Consider the following 20,652-nt stretch of genomic DNA (forward strand, 5'->3'; position numbering starts at 1 on the left):
GAGTTAGTGGAGCAGGTTCAAAGGAACACTGCGGTACTAGGAGGGTTAAAGGCGACACAAAAAGAAATTAAAAATGACTTGATAGCGACACAGAGGCAATGTCAGATGGTACGTGAGGGACTGACAATGAGGTTGGACGAGGTGACAGAGGTAATGGAGACGAAGGACCGGCAGGTGAGGATGCACCTAGAGACGACGGTAGCCTTAGAGGACGAACTTGAGGAGACGCACCGGGAAATAAAAGAGGTGAAGCAAAAATTAGAGGAAGTGGAAGAAGAGGTGAGTGAAATTAAGAAGGGACGGACAGAAACTAAGAGGGAGATAAAGGAGGAAGTAATGGAATATGTACAAGGTCGGTGCTCAACTCATGATGTGCGGCTCACTAACCAAATAAAGAGTTTGCAGGTGGCAGAGGAGGTGCGGAGACGAGGTGCCAAGGTGAGTGGCGATATACGAGGAAATGTACATGATGTGAGGGGAGCTTCAGTCGGCTTGGGGATTGGTTTGGATCCGGGTGTTCGTGAAAGGCCGTTGGTGAAGTGTGCGACAGGTCTGGTGTGCGAAGAAAGAGGTGTGCGAGAATGTCCGACCATGGGGTGTGTGAGGAAAAAGTGCACGCCGAGGAGTGAGTGTGCCGTCAAGAGTGAGTTGGTCGAAGCGCGTGTGCGAGGGGGTACATGGAAGCGCGGTGTGGTAAGTGTTACGGAGGAAGTAACGAAAGAGTGTGCGCAAGAGGATGCGCGAGAAAGGTGTGTAACGGACAGGTGCATGGGGAAAGAGTGCGCTGTCAAGAGTAAGGGGGAATGCACGCCTGTGGTGAGTGTTACAGAGGGTGTAACGGGAGAGTGTGCGCAAGAGCATGCGCGAGAAAGGTGTGTAACGGACAGGTGCATGAGGAAAGAGTGCGCTGTCGAGAGTAAGGGTGAGTGCGCGACCGAGAGTGGAGGTGAAAGTAGTGAGAGTGACACGGAGCGTGAGTTGGTTGTGACAGGTGAGCGAGGATGTACACCTGGAATGGAAGGAAGGACACCTGGAATAGTAGAGCGTGTATGGGAATGCACGCTGGAATTAGTAGTGAGGCACGTGGTTGGTTGTGCGAGTGAGAGCACACCTGTGATTGTCACAGAGGAGGTGACCGAGGAGGGGGCGCGAAGAGGTGTGTTGGTGAGGTGTGGGAGCGACGAGTGCGTGCAAAGGTGTTCGGTGGTCAGGTGTGTGACCAAGTCTGTGAGCGGAATGAGTGTACCGAGGTGTGTAAGAGAAGGTGCAATGACGAGGAGCATGGGAATAGCTGGATGTATGAGCAAGAAAGGGGTAGCGTATGCGTGTAAGCATGCAGGTGAGGCATCGACGGTAACCGGGTTAGCGGTTAGAGTGACTTATAGCCGAATCGGGCCCTCGGTGCGTGCCGGGCTTCGCGTGCCGCGAGAACCAGCGGGGATCTGAGCCACGGCGGGTTTGAAAGGACCGCCGTACGCGATCCATGCTGGGCCTCGCTTGGAACGGCCGCGTCCGTGCTCCACTAGGCGGAGCGGGCAGCCCGATAGGAAGGGTCGTCATGGCGACCACTTTTTATTGAGACGTCCCGGCAGGTCAAGATCGGGCAATTGGATGGCTCCGCGCCGAGGTGGTGCGTGGGATCTCGGCACGGGTAAGCCCCCGTCCCTGCACCGAGTGCCGGACGCATCCAGCCGCCGGCACCAAAGAACCCGCGTTCATTGCTCGGCTGTACGAAGCCGGGCTGTAGACGTGAATTGGCGCACCGAGAGGATCTAATAAGTAGACGGGTGATGAGGTTAGTGTTTTGGACCCAAAAATTAGAAAAAGGCAAAATTTAATGATTGGCAAAGGATTGGCAGAGTGATGATTGGTAATGGTACAGTGATTGGCAGATGATTGGCAAATTTTTGATTTGTTGGATTAGGTGTGCAAAATTTATAGTGGGACCTCCCCGATGTGGTGGGATGGCAACCTTGCCATCCCTCACAGCGGGGGGGCAAAAGAGCACTAGTCTTATGGGGTATATGGCAGTGAAAACTAGCCCAGGTGGGTTAGGATATTGTGTGTAGGGCCCTAGAAGATGACATTAGGTAACGTTAAGATTAGTTAGTGACAAGGATACCTGTAGTGGGGACGCAGGTAGGTTAGAGTGGATTATAATGACGTGGGAGCGCAATAGTTTAAAGGGGTGATTGGGAAGCGCAAGTTTCAGAGGGGAGTAGTTAGATGAGATGATGCCGTGTGTTTGAGGATTGAACAGGTGTGATTGCACAGGTGTGCATCTGGACAGGTGTGTGGAGCAGTGTATGAGTGAGTGAAGGTGATTGTGTATTGTGCTGACTGAATGGTCCAGGAAGAGGAGGAGGGTGCAGGTGGCACCAGGTGTGAGTGCACAGGTGTGCAACAACAGGTATGGAAAACGGTTGTGTGGAATACATGGAGTGTGGAATATATGGGGTATTGGAATGGATGGTCGTGGAGTGAGTATGGTGGAAATTGTGGAGTGGAGTGGATGGTGCAAAGGTGTGAATGGGGGAAGAGTGGACCCCCATCACGAATACCCGGGGCGGGTAGTGTAAGTGTTAGGTAGAGGGTACAGGTAAATTGTGGTTGTATATTGGCATCTGTGGTGCGGGTGGAAGAATGGTGATTGGATGGGTGCATTAGTGTTGTGGAAATTGCTGGGCGTGTAGCCTGTTAGTGTGTGTAGTTGGTTTGGGCACTCCACCACTGTGAGGATGTCGGCCAGGTGAGGCCGCGGGTGGGCTCTGGGAGCCGGTAGTTGTGGATGGGGCCCGAGGATCCGGAGGACGGACCCGGGTAGCCCAGTGCCAGAGGGCACCGAGTGGGGTGACAGAGCCAGTAGGGGCCTTCCCCAGTTAGTTAGGTTAGGGTGAGGAGCTAGGTAAGCTCGGGTGGCAACTGCAGTGGTGGAGGTGTGCAGGTGGGTAGACCTGCTGGGAGAGCTACACGTCACAGCCCAGAAATTGTGCAAGGGCACCGGGAGATGAATCGGGGGAGTGAGACCCCAAATTGAGAAGCACCACAGTTTGGTCAATGGGAATTGGTTTTTAGAACCCATAGTGTAAGTGGCCAATGGATTGGCAGGGAAAGACCCCGGGTAGTGTAAAGTGTGTTAAAGTCATTTAGAGGATAGTTAGGAAGAAGGATCTCCTCACACCATCTGCATCCACTCACCTGAGGTGACAGGTACTCCACACCATGCCATGTTTAATTATTTTTGATGCAAATGTTTTGGATTGTGAGACGCATCATGACATGGGTGTGACATTGTGCTTTGTTGTTCCATCTCTTCCTCCTTATGAGGATTGATGACGAATTGGGTGATGGCAAATTTTGGATAGTGGGGGAGTGAAGACGAATTTGGTATAAGGGAAATAAGGGGAAGACGTGACGGTAGTGACGGATTGGTAATGTGTAGATTTTTGTACATATGGGGTAAGGGCAAGGGTAGTGTAGGTGACAGGGGGGTGACGTATGGTAGGGGCGAGCTTTCTCACTTCACCCTCCGTACGCATTTCGCTTTGCATTGCCTTATTGATGTGTACCCTTGTGACCTTACCCCTCGCTCATTTGTCTCTTTTGTCTCCCACATGACCTGTGCGCCATTGGGCGCCAAGGGGAGCGTGCGTGGGTCGGCCATTGTGCGCCCGAAATTCCCAGAACCAGCTGTCTGCATCGATGCACCACATTATGGACCACATGTCTGTGGCCGAGCACCACTTATGGACACCATGGGTTGGGGCATGGCCCCTCTGCTGGAACCGGCCATGAGGGCCCGAAATCTTGCTGGCGGACCTTGGCCACAGGGCACCGATGCCCCACAGGTGAACCACACGTAGTCGGCCCTGTGGGCCATAAATAAAATAAAATAAAATGGACACGTTGGGCACACTTTATTGCAAATAGGCCGCCAGTAAGAAAATGAAAGAATGACAACATCTGGAAGAACAAATAATAATAACCAGCGGAGGGAGCCGAAGAGCAAGAGATCACCTGCAGGGTTAGGGGTTGTTGGTTTTATTTTCTTGAACAATGGTGACTGCACAGATTGGTGATTGGGTGTGTATTGGTGCGTTTTTGGGTGCTTTAATGGTGCATTGATGCAGAGCAGACTGTCAACCCCCCAGAAAGAACAATTACAGGTCCTGGGTTAGTTTTGTAAATAAAAATAACGTCATTGTAAATAATGCTCCCCACCGTCAGTGTATAGTTTGAAGACAATTCCGCAATTCGGTTAACTGTGGGCGTAAGTCTGTTAGGCAGGGTGCAATGGAGCAGCGGGACACATTTATTTATGTTTTAAAAACTGTCGCACTCAGGGTCAGGTTAAAAGTAGAGGGAACTACACCTACGTGTCACACTAAATAAAAAGTTGTAGGCCCGGGACGTGCCTAAGAGGAGGAGGGTGCAGTGTTGCGGATATGAGGACTGTATTTTTTTTGATTGTGTTGTATTGTGGTAAATTGGTGATGAATATTGCTTGAGTCTGCGCCTCCTGCCTCCGGAGCTGTGTAAAGGTCAAAAGGGCGTCCCATAATTAGTCCACAAGCATACACGTCAGCCAATAATAGAATACCCCTGTTCGATAGTTATATCTTATTCTGTGTTTTAGGGTAAGGCTGTGTCTCCCATTAATTGAAATACTCCATTGCACCAGTGAAAGAGATAGATTCCCTTCATTCCCACTCCGAAAACTTCATTCCCACTCCCAAAACTTTCATTCCCATTCCCAAAACCTCCATTCCCCCTTTTCGTCGATTAGAAACTACCTCCGCTCCAATTACCGCCATTGACCACGAGGCAGGGTCGGAGAAGAAAGGCGTGTCTCCACCTCGTCATAGAGGGGAGGAGTGAGCCAGCCCCACTCGACCAACCATGAGCCAGGGGTTTGGCTAGAGAGGGCGGAGGAAGAGCGATCGGGGAGGTTCGCGAAGGTTGAGGGGCGGGGCCTATATAACCCGCAGGCAGGGCGTGTCCAAGGCAGATGAGCTTTGACGGGATGAGCTACGACAAGAGCGGAGTGTGTGGGTTTTTTGGTCAGAGCTGGGTTGGTCGTCAGTGGTGGTCAGTGTTTGCGTAGAGTGGAGGGGTTGCATTGAGTTGTCGGTGGTGAGGAAGAGTTGGACTAAGCAAGAGAGAAAGAGTCCTGGAGTTAGTAAGAGAGAGAACCCGTCACGCGAGAGAACCCGTCACGCCAGACCCCCCACCAGCAGCGTTGGCTTGGCTCCACCAAGCAGCTCCGACCCGCTACCCCGCGCACACGACAGGATCGGTGGCATCGGCGGCCGTCGAGGTCCAGCCCGACGTCCCTTGCGGGATCAAACTCCAGCCAGCTCCGGGCCTTCCCTCCAGCCACCCACCTCCTGTCATTCCTGCCTGCAATTTCCATCCATTTGCGTACGTGAGTTTGTTTTGTTCATGCTGTCCTGGGTAGTAACAATAAGTCTGTATAAGCTAAAGATTGCACTGTGTCACCTGCGTCTCATGTCCCTGTAAATAAACGTGACTGCTTGCTTCCTACTTATATGTGTAAATAATAAATCCAATTACTCTTCTGTACGTCTTCTCGTCTTATTCCTTTTCCTCTTTGCATTCGGTCGTTTTAGAGTTTTCCAGATTGGGCAGCTGCGGTGCGATACGGCCAAAGTTTGGGTGGAATCGGGTTCTAGTCGGGGAATAACTGTTCGGTCGCGGTCATACCAACCGCTCGGTCAAAATAACATCTTAACCGCGTCCGCAACAATATATATATATACTGAACAGCAATAGAAACGTCACTTCATAAAAATAATTCCTGAACATTTCCCATAGAAATATCAATGCATTTCGTTTAGATATCTCGTTATTTACATTAGTCTGTATCTAAATGTAATCCTAACTACCGACAGTGGTGCACACGTGGATAAAAACAGGTCACCAAAACGCAGGCAAAAAAACGACCATGGTACAAAGTCATGCATGATTTCCATGGAAATCAAAATGCACGTGCGCTCCTTGTGACTTTCCCTATAAAAGGCACCCCAAAACGTGTGTTCATCATTCATGTTTCGATGCCAGCGCCATGCCCAGACTTATGAGGATTCAGAGAGACCAGGCTATTGGAAGATTGCATGCTGGACAGACTGCACGAATGGTTGCCAAAGCTTTCCATGTCAACGTGAGAACCATCTACAGGTTACAGGAACGATACCAGGCCACCAACAGCACCGATGACCGCCCACGCAGTGGCAGACCGAGGGTAACAACACCACGACAGGATCGACAGATTGTGCGTCATCACATCCAAGATCGCTTTACCAGGGCTACAGAAACTGCAAGACAAACGGTTGGAACCCACCAGAGACACATTAGTGGTGATACAGTCCGTTGACGTTTGAAGAACAGGGATGTCCGTTGTCACAGGCCGTATCGTGGCCCCATTCTTACAGCTCGACACTGTCCCGACCGACTACAGTGGGCCACACAGCATCAACATTGGCGTTACCAGCAGTGGAGAACCGTTCTTTTCTCAGACGAAAGCTGATACTGTGTTTCCATGGCAGATGGCAGAGTGAGAGTTTGGCGTAGACATGGGGAACGCTACTCAGATGACTGTGTGATGGAAAGAGACTCGTGGGGTGGTCCAAACATCATGGTATCGGGTGCTATTGCTCTCATTCACAAAGTCGGTCCTGTGGTGTTCCAGAATAATGGTCCAGGAAGAGGCAATGGTGTCACAGCTGCTCGCTACATCGATCAAGTCCTCAGACCTCACGTTGTGCCACATTTTGGACGTCACGGAAATCATGTCTTCCAGCAGGACAACGCCCCTGCCCACACTGCCAGAGCAACAAGGGACTTCCTGCAACAGAATGGCATCCAAACCATGCACTGGCCTGCGCTCAGCCCCGATTTAAACCCGATAGAGCACTTGTTGTGGGACGAGGTTCAAAGAAGACTGAATGACGTTCGACCAAGGCCGACAACTGCAGCTCAACTCAGTCAGGCGTTTCTCAGAGTGTGGGCCCAAGTGACATGCCTTCATCAACCGATTCATCCACTCCATGTACAGACGATGTATGGCTGTCATCAATGCTCACCGGGGTCATACAAGATACTGATTTTGACCTCCCTTGTTCTCACCTGGTCTTGTGTTTTTCTTATTCAGAACATTTCACATTATTGTTTGAACTGTGGTGACCATACCTGTAATGTTTCATGTTGATCCTAAATCTCAATTCGTGTTGATCATGACTTGAAAATAAAGACTCCAAAATATTGATTCTGACTGACGTTTCTTTTGCTGTTCCGTGTATATATTAGTCCATTTGCCACCCAGATATGTTCTGTACTAAACCTTGTTCTCATGAGAAGTGTATTGTTTTTTGATGGTTTCATACTCGAATGGGTCTATAAAAAAGATTTAGCTTGGTTGCCGGAGTGTCAACCTTGGGGAACTCCGATAATTGTCATAAATCCAAGATAGCCGCCGCGGACGAGGTGGAAAATAACTTTTCAACCAATCAACCTTCCATCACATGTGATACATTTTTTCCGTATAATTTCGATGTGAGGATTCGATTTCTGAGGTCAATTGTGTGATTTGGGGTCAGATTCAGGGTCAAAGGTCAAGTTAAAGGTCATTTTCAGCCAAAAAATTATTAATATAATAATAATTGCATTTTCAGAACGAGGGTGGTCAAGTGTTTATTCATTAACGGCGATCACTCCCATTCATCATCAGAGCCGAATGCAAGATCAAGATGATCAGTTTCCTCATCATTTACCACATCTGCTTCTCCTTCCTCTTCCACTTCATCTTGGTCTTCGTCTCCTGTCGTGAAGGGGTTCAAGCAAGTGTCACTAGAAACACAAGCGCAGTACACAGTGCATGATATCTTTCCATGGTGACAGCTGCAACGTTCACTGCCGCACGCCTTCCCCGCCGCCTTACAGCTGCACCGCACTACATCCATGAGATCTTGGGGTCCTGGGGGCTGATCAGAGGTTGCTGGTACTGGGGTGCCATCTTTGATTTCCCACCCATACTTCGTGATGTCAAGTTCAGGTGGAGCCTGCTGGTCAGCAGATTTGGCGAGTATAGTCTGCAGATGAGTGCGCAAGATGTGCAGGAAGAGATTTTGGTCTGTTGGTGGTAGCGACATGATCTTGAGCGGCTTTCCAACCTTATTTGTGTACATATGGTACCTCGCCTCACTCATAGTGGTCCCCTGTTGCTGACCATATAGAGCACAGAAGAACGCCTGTCCTGCTTCCATGAGCTGTGCATGGGTGGCATCAAGCTCGCCCAAGGCTGAGTACAGGCCTGGGAAGTCGCCAGCTCTCAGGGTCTTCAGGGCCGACACTTTCCCCTTGCCGTACAGGTATGAGGTGGTATCTGAACCAGTAATGTAGTGCATTTCCAGGATCTGCAGGCACTTGGGGCCGAGTTGGGCACAGGTGGCGTTGATGTCCCAAACGGGTCCATCCCACCGCTCCATTTGCACTGTGGCCTGGATCTTGTTTCGGTACACCCAGTACACAAGCAGCACGAACACATCGGTGTCATCTGAGAGAATGCGGATCACTCGCGTGTCGGACTCGGCAGCCATGAGGAGGTACGAGATCATTGTTATGTCCGTTTTGTCATGAGTGAACACACCATTGCTAGGACTCTCCACAGTGACTCCTTCTCCAAAGTTGTAGGTACTTAGCACTTTCAACAGTTGCAGCTTGTTGTGTTTATTCCTCATGATGGCTTCTCGACTAGGAAGCGGTGTGTTGATGGTGAGGTTGTAGTTGATGGAGCCGAGGCCAGCACGTCGCATACGTTCATGGTCCTTTGCAGAAACACTGCTGTACCTATCAAAAACTAATATCTTCTTACCAGGTAGAGAGGACAACCTGGTTTTTATGGACTTACCTATGACAGATGCATTACCTTTCGATGGCCAAACAATGTGGTAAAGAAGCTGTCTCATGTCAACGATGGTGATCTCGGGTAGCCTTGGTTGTCTTGTCTTCACACACAGTTTGCGAGCCAGAGGTGCTTTGCTACCTTTCCTCAAGAAGCCATACTCGTCGATGAGTGAGGGCGGTATGAGACACAACTCGTACTGGAAAATGGGTGCTAGCTTCATGTACCGCTGTTGTCCAACGGTCAACAGCCTGAGGAAGATAGTTTCTAAGTCGAAGATCATTTTGTCTCCAACTCTCACACCTTTCTGAATGTGTTCCATGGTCTTGATGGGGCTAGAAATGGTTCCATGGAATCCTGATGGGAGGGATGTCTGGAAATCTGCAGCGATTTTTTCGCCGATGTCGACTGATTCAGCGACATTCACCTCAGCATCAGGGGAACAGAATTTACCATTGACGATGTTGTAGAGGTGTGGTGACCCATTCTCCAATGGATGAGACAGTTTGGACAGTTCAAGCGAGATTCGATGTCGGTCATCTGCATCCATCTCTCTCCTTTTTTCCCCTCCTCCTTGTGACGTGGTCCTCTGCATGTGTAACTTGCTTCAGCTTGATCTTTGTGTTCAAGGACGGTGGGATCAGGGTAGATGTGCTCCATGGTGTCAGAGATGTAGGCAGTGATGGGAAAATAATCAATTCACTCTGTAACCCTTTCTGGAGATCCCTTGAGACCACCCTTTCCTATTTGAATGGCAGTTTGCTCACCAAACTGATCAGAGCTCATGCCATTCCAGTAACCCTCTTGGTGACGACATACAAATGAATTTTATCCCAAATCACAAAACTGCCTCCAGATATCGATTCCTGAGGTCAAAAATATATGGAAAACACATATCATATGCGATTGGAAGTTAGTTGGTTAAAAAGTCATAATCCACCGCCATCCGAAGCGGCCATTTTCGATTTATGCTAATTACGGGATTTCCCCAAGGTTACCGATCTGGCAACCAAGCTAAATTTTCTCTATAGATCCATATTAATAAGAAACCATCAAAAAACAATACACTTCTCACAACAACAAGGTCATCAATCTGGCAACTAGACTATATATATATATATATATATATATATATATATATATATATATATATATATATATATATATATATATATATATATATATATTCAGTGACAGTGACACCCATATATATGTATATATATATATATATATATACCAATTTTTTTTTTTTACACCAGGGCTGGTCTCGTGTACCCACCGCCACTGATATTAATTCATCCTGGGAAGTCTTCCACAGAAATCTGCTCTCTCATGCACAGATTCATCCCATCTTGTCTTCAATTATCTTACCCATCTATTCTACACCTGTTAAACCACCCCTCCCACCCCCTACATCCCTACCAAAATATTTGCTTATGTGTCCATCTTGTCCACCATTTGCGTTCTCCCTTACCACTCATCGTTACCTGCATTCCTTGTTTGTCCATCTCAGTCTATTTTCTCCCTCCACCCTGCTGTTGGTGTTTCCCCTTTCTCCTGCTCTTCCCTTTATGTGTCCTGATTGGTTCTGTGTCATAGCTCTTCCACAGACTTAAGCCATGTCGTAGTGAATACCTAGCTGGAAAACTCTAGCATAGGGGAGTGACAGAGGGTTTTTTTCTTCTTCTTGGGGGTGGATCATGAGGGGCTAATGGGGAGTGTGATAACCACCTGACCTACAGAATAATCTGTCCTTTTGTTGTAACCCTATACTCTGCTGTTGGTGTGTTTCCCCACTTTCCACTGTGTTGTTGTATGATCCAGGTCTTGCACGAGCCTCGACTTTGTGTGCAACAAATGGAAAGAAGAAGAAGCGACCTAATCGCTCTGAGATTGTTGCATTATCACGCACCCACACTTCCTATATATTTTCTTCCAAACGTAGAAAGTTGGTTAATATCTCATTGGAAAGCTCTTGGATAGGGGAGTGACACCCATATTGTGTGGGTAAGGCTCAGAGTTGGTGATGGCGGTGGGTGAAGTGTGATTACCGCCCAATTTACCTGGAGAAGAAGAAGAAGAAGAAGAAGAAGTGTCCTTTAGCTTCGTGATGCATTTCCACACACTTTCATTTGCTATACTTTTTCTTCCGATGAACAACAGTGCCTCCTGGAATCTGCTTATAAAGACCTACAGGTAGTGGACAAAAAAATAGAAACCTGGGTAAATGAGGAACATCAAGCAATGGCTTCCACAAAAGTGTGGCCCACGTGTTAATAAGGCAAGTAACATCCCAGCATGCTTAGGGTCATGTATAAAAATGCTGCACAGGCCTGGTTTCCTATAATTTTAGCTGGCAAGAGGAGACCCACCAATGCCCCCATCCACAGAGCACATGTGGTCCCCCAATGGTTTGATGAGCATGCCACTTATGTTATTCATTTTTTATGGCCTTCTCAGTCACCAGATCTGAACCCAATCGAGCATTTATGGGATATTCTGGCCTGAGACAGTGCTTTCCACCTCCATCAAACAGGTGTGAGGTGATTGACTTTCTCTCATGGAAGAATGGTGCCGCATCCATCCTGCAGAATTCCAGACTCTGGTGGACTCTATGCAATAGCGCATATGGACCTTACTGTGGCAGCACGTGGTGGCTCAATGCCATATTAAGTGACTTTTCATTGGTGTTTCCATTTTTTGTCCACTACCTGTACATTGTACACATAGGAATGCTGTACACACCATACTTCCTCCACTCTGCTGGAATCTGCTACTTACCGAGGATGGAAAGATAGCACACGTTATCCATCATGAAGTGGTCCAATGACTTTAACTGTGAAAGTGTATAATTAAACAATGTAAGTTTCCATTCTTTTATTATCCCCACACTTAAAAAAAAAATTGGGGGATATTACAGTTAGGTCCGTCTGTCTGTCACGCTATCTCCTTCTTCACAGTTGTGCAGAAATTCCCCAAACTAGGTAGTTATGACAACCACATGGCAAGAAGGTGTGAGAGCAGTATCACTTTTGGGCTTCCACCCTGGAACCACGGGGTGGGGTCAAAAGTTCAAATGCCAAAAAATGCAATTATGGGAACATTTTAACCATTTTTAAGTGAAACTGTTTACAGTCACGTGAAAAAGTAAGTACCCCCCATGTAAAGTTTTGACTTTTTCAACATATTTCAACATACAGCTATTTGATCTTCATTTCAACAATATTGATAGATAAAGATGATATAATATAACAAATATCATGAAACATTTACATTTTGTAGTCCATTGTATAATTTAAATAAACATAAATGCAAATTTTGCATGTGGAAAAAGTAAGTACATCCCTACATTTATCACTACTTCAAATACCTAAAATTAGAATCAGGTGCACCAGCTCAGGTGCAAATGATTAGAACATCGTTAGAGAGGATCTTGGAGGAACCTGTCTTATTTAAACCTCAGACATTTAGTTTGGCTTGCTCTTTGTTGTTGAAATGTGCGGCGTCACCATGCCTAGATCAAAAGAGCTCTCTGAGGCCTTCAGAAAGAAGGTTATAAATGCCTACGAGTCTGGGAAGGGATTTAAAATGATCTCCAAACAATTTGAAATCAATCATTCGACTGTCCGGTAGATCATCTACAAGTGGAGAAGATTCCAAACAACTGCAAACTTGTTCAGGCCAGGCCGCCCCAGCAAGTTCAGCCCGAGAGCAGACTGCAAGATGCTGAAAGAAGTCTCGAAGAACCCCAGATTGTCATCACGGGACCTACAGGTAGCTCTTGCCACTGTTGATGTCAAAGTGCACGAGTCTACCATTAGAAAGAGGCTGCACAAATTTGATCTACATGGGAGGTGTGCCGGGAGGAAACCTTTGCTGTACAGAAAGAACATTAGGGCAAGACTAAAGTTTGCCAATGAACACCTAGGCAAAGGCCAGCACTTCTGGAACAATGTGCTCTGGATAGATGAGTCAAAGGTAGAGCTATTTGGCCACAGTACCAGAAGACATGTTTGGTGAAAACCAAAGACAGCATTTGACTACAAGAACCTGATACCAACTGTAAAGCATGGTGGTGGAAATATTATGGTTTGGGGCAGCTTTGCTGCATCCGGGCCTGGGCAGCTCACCATCAAAGAATCCACTATGAATTCTTCATTGTACCAGAGGTTGCTTGAGGATAATGTGAGGCCATCTGTCGGAAAGTTGAAGCTCAACCGAAGGTGGACCTTGCAACATGACAATGACCCTAAACATACCAGTAAATCCACCAAGGAATGGCTGAAAAGAAAGAAATGGAGGGTTCTGGAATGGCCAAGTCAAAGCCCGGATCTAAATCCCATCGAGATGTTGTGGGGGGATTTGAAACGAGCTGTGCATGCAAGAAACCCCTCAAACATCGCACAGCTGAAAGAATTCTGCATGGAGGAGTGGGTGAAAATTTCTCCCAGTCGATGTCAGAGACTGGTAGACAGTTATAAGAAGCGCCTACTTGAGGTTGTTTCTGCCAAAGGGGGCAATACCACCTATTAGAGCCAAGGGTGTACTTACTTTTTCCACATGCGAAATTTGCATTCATGTTTATTTAAATTATACAATGGACTACAAAATGTAAATGTTTCATGATATTTGTTATATTATATCACCTTTATCTCTCAATATTGTTGAAATGAAGATCAAATGTCGCGAGATCTTGGAGACGACGGCAGGGATTTTCGAAGCTCCACACGGTCTCCACGTTTTCAAAGTTAAGTCTGTTCACAATTGTATTTTGTCGAAACTGTATTTATCTTTCGGTGTGTGAACTTGTGTGCCCCTTGGAAGTTTCTCGGTGTTTATCTTTCATAAATTAATTGTTTGTTTGCCGCGTCGCGAGCGAGGCCTTGCAGCCTCAGGCTTCCCCCGTCGAAGGTTGTTCCTTCCTTCGCTGTTTTGCTAGGTTTTTTGATTTTCCCTTCTCCCCCAAACTTCACCAAACATCTACTCTTTGTCTAACGTTGTAACCCCACCCCCCCAAAAAAACAAACAAAAAAAAACACTTTTATTTCCCTTTCTCCTCGTGTGCTTTTGCTCCATCGTGCGCCTCTGTCCATTTGCGCTGTCCTGCCCCGTTTTCAAAGTTTCAAAGTTTCCACGTTTTCAAAGTTAAGTCTGTTCACAATTGTATTTTGTCGAAACTGTGTTTATCTTTCGGTGTGTGAACTTATAGTGTGCCCCTTGGAAGTTTCTCGGTGTTTATCTTTCATAAATTAATCGTTTGTTTGCCGCATGGCGAGCGAGGCCTTGCAGCCTCAGGCTTCCCCCTTCGAAGGTTGCTCCTTCCTTTGCTGTTTTGCTAGGTTTTTGATTTTCCCTTCTCCCCCAAACTTCACCAAACATCTACTCTTTGTCTAACGTTGTAACCCCCCCACCCCCCCCCTCCCCACCCAACCCCCCCCCCCCAAAAAAACAAAAACATTTCCCTTTCTCCTCGTGTGCTTTTGCCTCTGCCCACGTGCGCTGTTTTGCCCTGCCCCCATTATCCCCTTGCCTTGCACGTTTTGCCCTGTTCAAGTGACTCGTGGTTGTCCATCAAGGCTCTCTCCCCATTGGTATTTTTGTGAATATAAGATTGTTCTTCACTGTTCTGTTTAAATATGTTGAAACTTTCCCCTGGAATGTTTTATTCAGTGGTTTATTACAACACGCTGTTTTTCTTCCTATTTAAAAGGCTCCTTTCAATTTCCTCTTCAACTCATTCCATTTCAAAAAAATATTCAATCTCTTACAATCCTTTCTCACTACATGCTCTAAATTCTCATTCATTCCACCCCTCCTCCATCGTTCTTAAACGGATCGCTAACTTGAAAATCACAATAAACCAATTTTGTTATAAATGTTCATCTTTCATTAATCATCCACTTTCTAAACGTCCCCCTTGCCCATCCCCTCCAAATCTCCCCCCTTGCCCCTCCCCTCCAAATCTCCCCCCTTGCCCCTCCCCTCCAAATCTCCCCCCCTTGCCCCTCCCCTCCTAAAGTCCCCCCTTGCCACTCTCCTCCTAAATTCCCCCTTGCTCTTCCCCTCCTAAACTCCCCCCTTGCCCCTCCCATTCAAAATTCCCCCCAACCCCTCTCCTTCATATCTACCCCCCAACCATCCCTCCCAAATTCTCCCTCCTCCTACCTCCTTCTCAAAGCTGCCTCCTCCCCACTTCGTCTCCCTTCTATCTCATACCTCCACCTCCCCCAACCTTTGGCCTTCCTCTGCCCCCCCCCCCCCCACCTCAAACAACCCCTCACTGTGCCTCATCCCATAACCATCAAACCTTTCGTCCTCCTCATCCTTCCCTTTCTTGTAACTCTTCTGTAATATCTGCAACACTATCAACTGCTCTTCCTACCTCCCCCTCTCATCCTTCATCTGACCCTACCCCTGCCATCCCCTGTACTGCACCCGATGCTCCCCCTCTCTCCTCATTAACGGTATGGACCTCAAACATCCGGGGTCTTCGCTCAAACCTGATTGATCTCTCCATTCAGGTTGCTTCTGACAATCCAGACTTGATCTGCTTCACAGAAACTTTCCTCCTTCAAGATGTCTCTGATTCCTTAATATCTCTTCCTGGTTACTCCCTCCTCCGGTATGATAGACCTGAGCCTCGTCCTGGTGGTGGGGTGGCTATCTTTATCAAAAACTCTCTTCCTCACTCTCCTTGCACTGCCCTCTCTCCACCCCACCCCCAGGAGTACCTCTGGCTACGGCTTCCTCTCCGCTCCCACCTTTTGTTCATATGTGTTCTGTGCCGTCTTCCAAACAGTGATGACTCCATTTACATTTCGTTGTCGGACAACATGGACCAACTTCTATCAACTCATCCAAACTATCTCTTCCTCATATGTGGCGACTTCAACTGTCATCATGCCAGCTGGCTGGGTGTGGGTTCATCTCTCACCAGCCATGGCACCTCAGCAAAGGACTTCTGCGACTCATTGGGACTGACACAATCTGTCAATTTCCCGCCCCGGATCTCAGTCAATGGAGTATCTTCTCTTCTGGATTTGGTTATGACTAACTTCCTTGCAAATGTCTGCTGCTCTTCTTCTGCTCCAATCGGTTCTTCTGATCATGTGCTTGTTAAAGTGGACATCTCTCTGGCCATTCTCAGAGAGCCTCCTCAGCGCCGATGAGTCTGGCATTTCACTCAGGCTGACTGGCACGGTCTGCAAGCAGCCATCAATCATCTGGACTGGTCTCCCATCTCTACTGCCTCTGACATAAATTCTTCCTGGGAATTCTTCCAAAGCAAACTGCTCTCTCTCATGCACAGATTTATCCCATCTCGTCTTCAGTTGTCTTACCCTTCCTCCCGTCCATGGTACATTGAATCTTGTGGTGAGGCAGTTGCCCTGAAACAACTTGCCTTTGCCTCTTGGAAGGCAAATCCAACTGAAGGCAATCTCAGTTCCTTTCACCAAGCTCGGAACAAGTGTGTGTCTACCTTCAGGAGTGCCAGGAAGCACTATCTCTCCACACTCAAGATTGAACTCTCAAACCTGTCTCCTTCCTCCAAATCCTGGTGGTGTCTGGTCAAATCCGTTTCTGGTGTTTGTTCCCCCTCTATCCCCTCCCTTACCTCAAATGGCTACACAGTTGACACCGCATGTGACAAAGCCGAATGCCTCAACTCTGTGTTTGCCTCAAAATCTTGTGTCCCAAACCCATCTCTCTCTGTTCCCACCTTTCCCAGTCGAACCCAACTGCTCGTGGACTCTGTGTCCTTCTCTCCTGACAAGGTGGAGAAGTTTCTGTCAAACCTCGACTCTGATTCTGCAACTAGACCAGACGGCATCAGCCCACGGGTCCTAAAATCCTGCTCTGCCGCTCTATCTCACCCTCTCTCTGTTCTTTTCACCCTCTCTTTTGCTCAAGGTCATCTGCCAGCATCTTGGAAATCAGCAAACATTACCGCTTTACACAAAAAGGTGCAAAAACAGATCCTTGCAACTACAGACCAATCAGCCTGCTTCCAATTATCAGCAAAGTCATGGAATCCATCATTGCTTCGGATATCAAATCCTTCCTCTTCTCCAATGTCTTGATCTCTGATCATCAATTTGGATTCAGACCAGGTCATTCTACTCTGGACATGTTGCTTCTGCTGTCTCAACAATGGATGGAGGTCCTCAATGCCAAACAGGAAATCAGAGCTGTCTCACTTGACATATCACGTGCCTTCGATACGGTCTGGCACCCAGCTCTGCTCACCAAACTCTCCTCCTAAGGTATCCATGGAAACCTCCACTCATGGCTTGCGGACTTCCTCTCTGGTCGAAGGCAACGTGTGGCCCTGAATGGATTTCTCTCATCTCCCCTTCCTGTTCTGGCTGGAGATCCCCAAGGTAGTGTTCTGGGCCCTGTGCTATTTCTGGTCTTCATCAATTATCTCTCAGACTCTCTGGAAAATCCTCTCTATCTCTTTGCTGATGACTCCACTATCTGCCGCTCCATTCCTCATCCCTCAGATCGGCAGTCTGCAGCCTCCTCACTCTCTTCAGACCTGGAAAAATTCACAGACTGGTCAAACAAGTGGAACATGTCTTTCAATCCTGACAAATCACACACTCTTACAATGTCTCTCCAAAAGGACTGACTGGAAAACTCTCCCATCTACTTTCTCAACAATCCTCTCCAATAAGTTCTGTCACTCAAGCTTTTGGGTCTCACTATCTGCCATGATCTTTCTTGGGAAAACCACATTTCCAAGCTGGCCTCCAAAGCAAGTCGCCGACTGGGCATCCTCCGCCGTGTGAAGTCCTTCATTGGCCACACCCGAGCTCCGCACCACATACAAGGCTTTCATCCGCAGCTCAATGGAATACTGTTCCCCCCTCTGGGCTGGTGCTCCTGCCTCACACCTAGCTCGGCCTCACGCTGTTTGAAACCAAAGCTTTCAGACTCATTGGAATCTCCTGCGATGAAGTTAACTCCGAGGGCCTTTCACTCACTCACCGCAGGCAGGTTGGTGGTCTTTCTGTCTTCTACCGACTCCTCTCCGGCCTTGCTCCCCCAGCTCTCTCTGTGCTCTGTCCCCCAAATATTCCTCCAGGTCGCACAAGATCTGCCAGCAACCCTCTTATGGTTAAACTGCCAAAATCTAGGCTCTCTGCTCACCTTCACTCTTTCATTCCCCTTTTCTCCCGCCTCTGGAACAAACTCCCCCACTCCCTTCAATCCCATTCCTCCCTCCAGGTCTTCAAAACAGCTGTTCACGACCATCTCTTATCTTCCCCCATCCAAAACCTTGATCTTTTCTACCCCCGCTAATTCACCCCAGATACACTTTTTCGAAATTCCAACCTCTTTCCTGTAAGTCCTTGCAGTGTTCATGTTTTATACCTCTCCCACCTCCCCCAAAGCCCTTGCCCTCCCACATTTCTCCCGTTGTCCCTGCTCCCAATTGTTGTGTTTGTGTCCTTCCCCCTCTCTCTCCATCCTGTCTGCCGCTCCCCTTATTTTTTGTGTTTTGTGTGTCAGTTTGACTTTTTGTGTGATTAATGTCAGCTCTTTCACGAGCCTCGATCTTGTATACCAAAAAAAAGAAGAAAAAAAAAAGCTATGTTGAAATATGTTGAAAAAGTCAAAACTTTACATGGGGTGTACTTAATTTTTCACGTGACTGTATATGCATTCAACATTGGGGGAATATGTAACGATTTCCTTGACATGACCCCCCACCCTTCCCAGTTCAAGACCCGAGGTGTGGAGACTTGGGGTCACAGCATTCAAAACTGAATATTTTAAACTCACACTTTGATATTGGGTCATGGGTCATGGTCATTCCTGGTGAAACGTTTTGCCATCGTTCAACTTTGCTTTAGGTAGGAAGCGTGGGGATTTGCTACAGCGCGCCATCGACTTCACTCTCGTGTACATTTTGGTCCGTGTCGTACGAGCAATTGGTTTTCGAGGTTATTTTTTTTCGAGGTTTTTTTTTAACAAGGTTTTAGAACCTTGTTATAAACAAAAAACATGGAGTATTTTTTCAAACTGACCCATACCTAATATGCTAGTTAACCTCATTTTAAAATCTTTTTTAAAATCCCTCCATTATTTATCAGCGTGTTTGTTTATTTATTTATTTAACCTAATTTTGTCATTTCCTTGTGCCAGTAACCTAATGCCATTTACATTGGGATCCAACATGTCACTGCTTTGGTTCACTCGCAGTAACCCAAGCAGCGACTTGTTGGATCCTTGAGGTGTATCTTTTGAATGTTTAATGCCTATGATTTTCCAGGAGGAATTTGGGGGTTAATGTCGGTAAAATTTCAATTTAAAAGTCATGTGCAAACTCTTCGTTTTGGAAAAACATCTACTTCTCCTCCAGGTTTACGTACGCCTGAGACCACACTCTAAGGACTTTCTCGAAAAGATGTCGGAGATTTACGAGGTCAGTAGTGAAGCACGTCATCTTCACGTGTAAATCAAGTTGAAAGTTAATTGGTTAGTTTTGGATTTGTGTGTTTGCTGGAAGCGGAGCCAGGCCATTGTTCACAACTATTTCCACTGTATGCACTCTCATTGCACGTACTGCACAAAGAGGAATCTTATAGTATTTCCCCTCTTCCCCCCCCCCCTCCCCCCCTCCAAAATATTTGATAATGAATGTGAAAGCTATTAGTTTGCTCATTTTCTAAAAAGTAAATGTTTGAATGAATTGCTTAGCTCCCATAATGAAATACAATGACAGATTTAGTCTCATTTAATAGAATAAAATATTCCATTACTTTGGGAGAGCGCTGAAGTGAGAGCAGATCCAAAAATCAGAGATCCACGATATCTGTGTGAAATGCAGAGGACTGAAGGCATAATGGTTGTTTTTTTTCTTTAATGAAAAACGACACAATTTTAATTGTTTTGTTTCAAAAAGAATTCTGATGTTTTTTATTAACTTTGGAAATTTTATTATAAGATGATTTCGAGAACATTTATTACTTGATGTAATCTTTCATACATATGTATGTTTTCTGATTTTCATTGTATTTCTCGAGAATACTGCTTTTAATATGTAATTAGTAATTGCATAGGATATCGAGGGCTGGATGGATAGCTTAGACTTGGAGGTATGCGCACTCACGTTTGAGCTGTCTAGTTTCGGTTTGAAACTCAGCCCAACTGTAAACTGTCACTGGTGTTTCATATGTATGGTGTGTGTGCCATCATTCAGAAGGCCATTAAACCTGAGGACCTGTCTGCTGGCACTTTCTTTTTGGTTGGTGGATGTTACAGATCTCACAGGGTCTTACGAAGTGGAGGCGAGTTATCGCCGACACCCTGAACAAATTTGCAATTCCTCCAGTGACTCTACTTGCTGCTGGAAAGGTGACTTGAGAAAAATTTGCAAATTTTCTATTTTGTGTGGGAAGGCTACCTAATATGATAGAAGCTTTCATTCTAGGTGTTGGCTTAGCGGTTAGGGTGCCGGCTTGGGATCCTAGGATCCTGGGTTCGAATCCCGGTCGATCGCTGAATTAACACCAGGGGGGTTGACTCAACCTGTCATCCTTCCGAGGTCGGCAAATTGAGTACCAGCTTGCTGGGATGAATGATCCCGGTGTGTACCCCGGTTTAGAATAGGTACACTGTATCCCTGCGCATCGTAAGAGGCGACCAAGGGTTGGCGTCAGGAAGGGCATCCGGCCATAAAAACATTGCCTCAAACAGGGAACCATGATTGTCATGGGGCCCCC

At 47.0% G+C, this 20,652-nt stretch overlaps 1 protein-coding gene across 3 annotated transcripts in view; it reads left to right on the top strand.

The window, feature by feature from the left end:
- LOC137431225 (CTD small phosphatase-like protein 3) overlaps positions 1-20,652 on the top strand; it is an 87,391-nt gene that overhangs the window by 52,578 nt on the left and 14,161 nt on the right. For 2 of the 3 annotated variants that reach the window (XM_068122315.2, XM_068122316.2), the window contains one exon: positions 19,290-19,352. The exons of the other annotated variant lie outside the window; for it this stretch is intronic. In XM_068122315.2, the coding sequence (XP_067978416.2) occupies positions 19,290-19,352 (63 nt within the window). The remainder of the gene's footprint in view (positions 1-19,289; positions 19,353-20,652) is intronic. 3 annotated transcript variants of the gene reach the window in all.

This window comes from Myxine glutinosa, chromosome 7 (assembly GCF_964187855.1).
Source record: "Myxine glutinosa chromosome 7, kmMyxGlut1.1, whole genome shotgun sequence".
NCBI lineage: Eukaryota > Metazoa > Chordata > Myxini > Myxiniformes > Myxinidae > Myxine > Myxine glutinosa.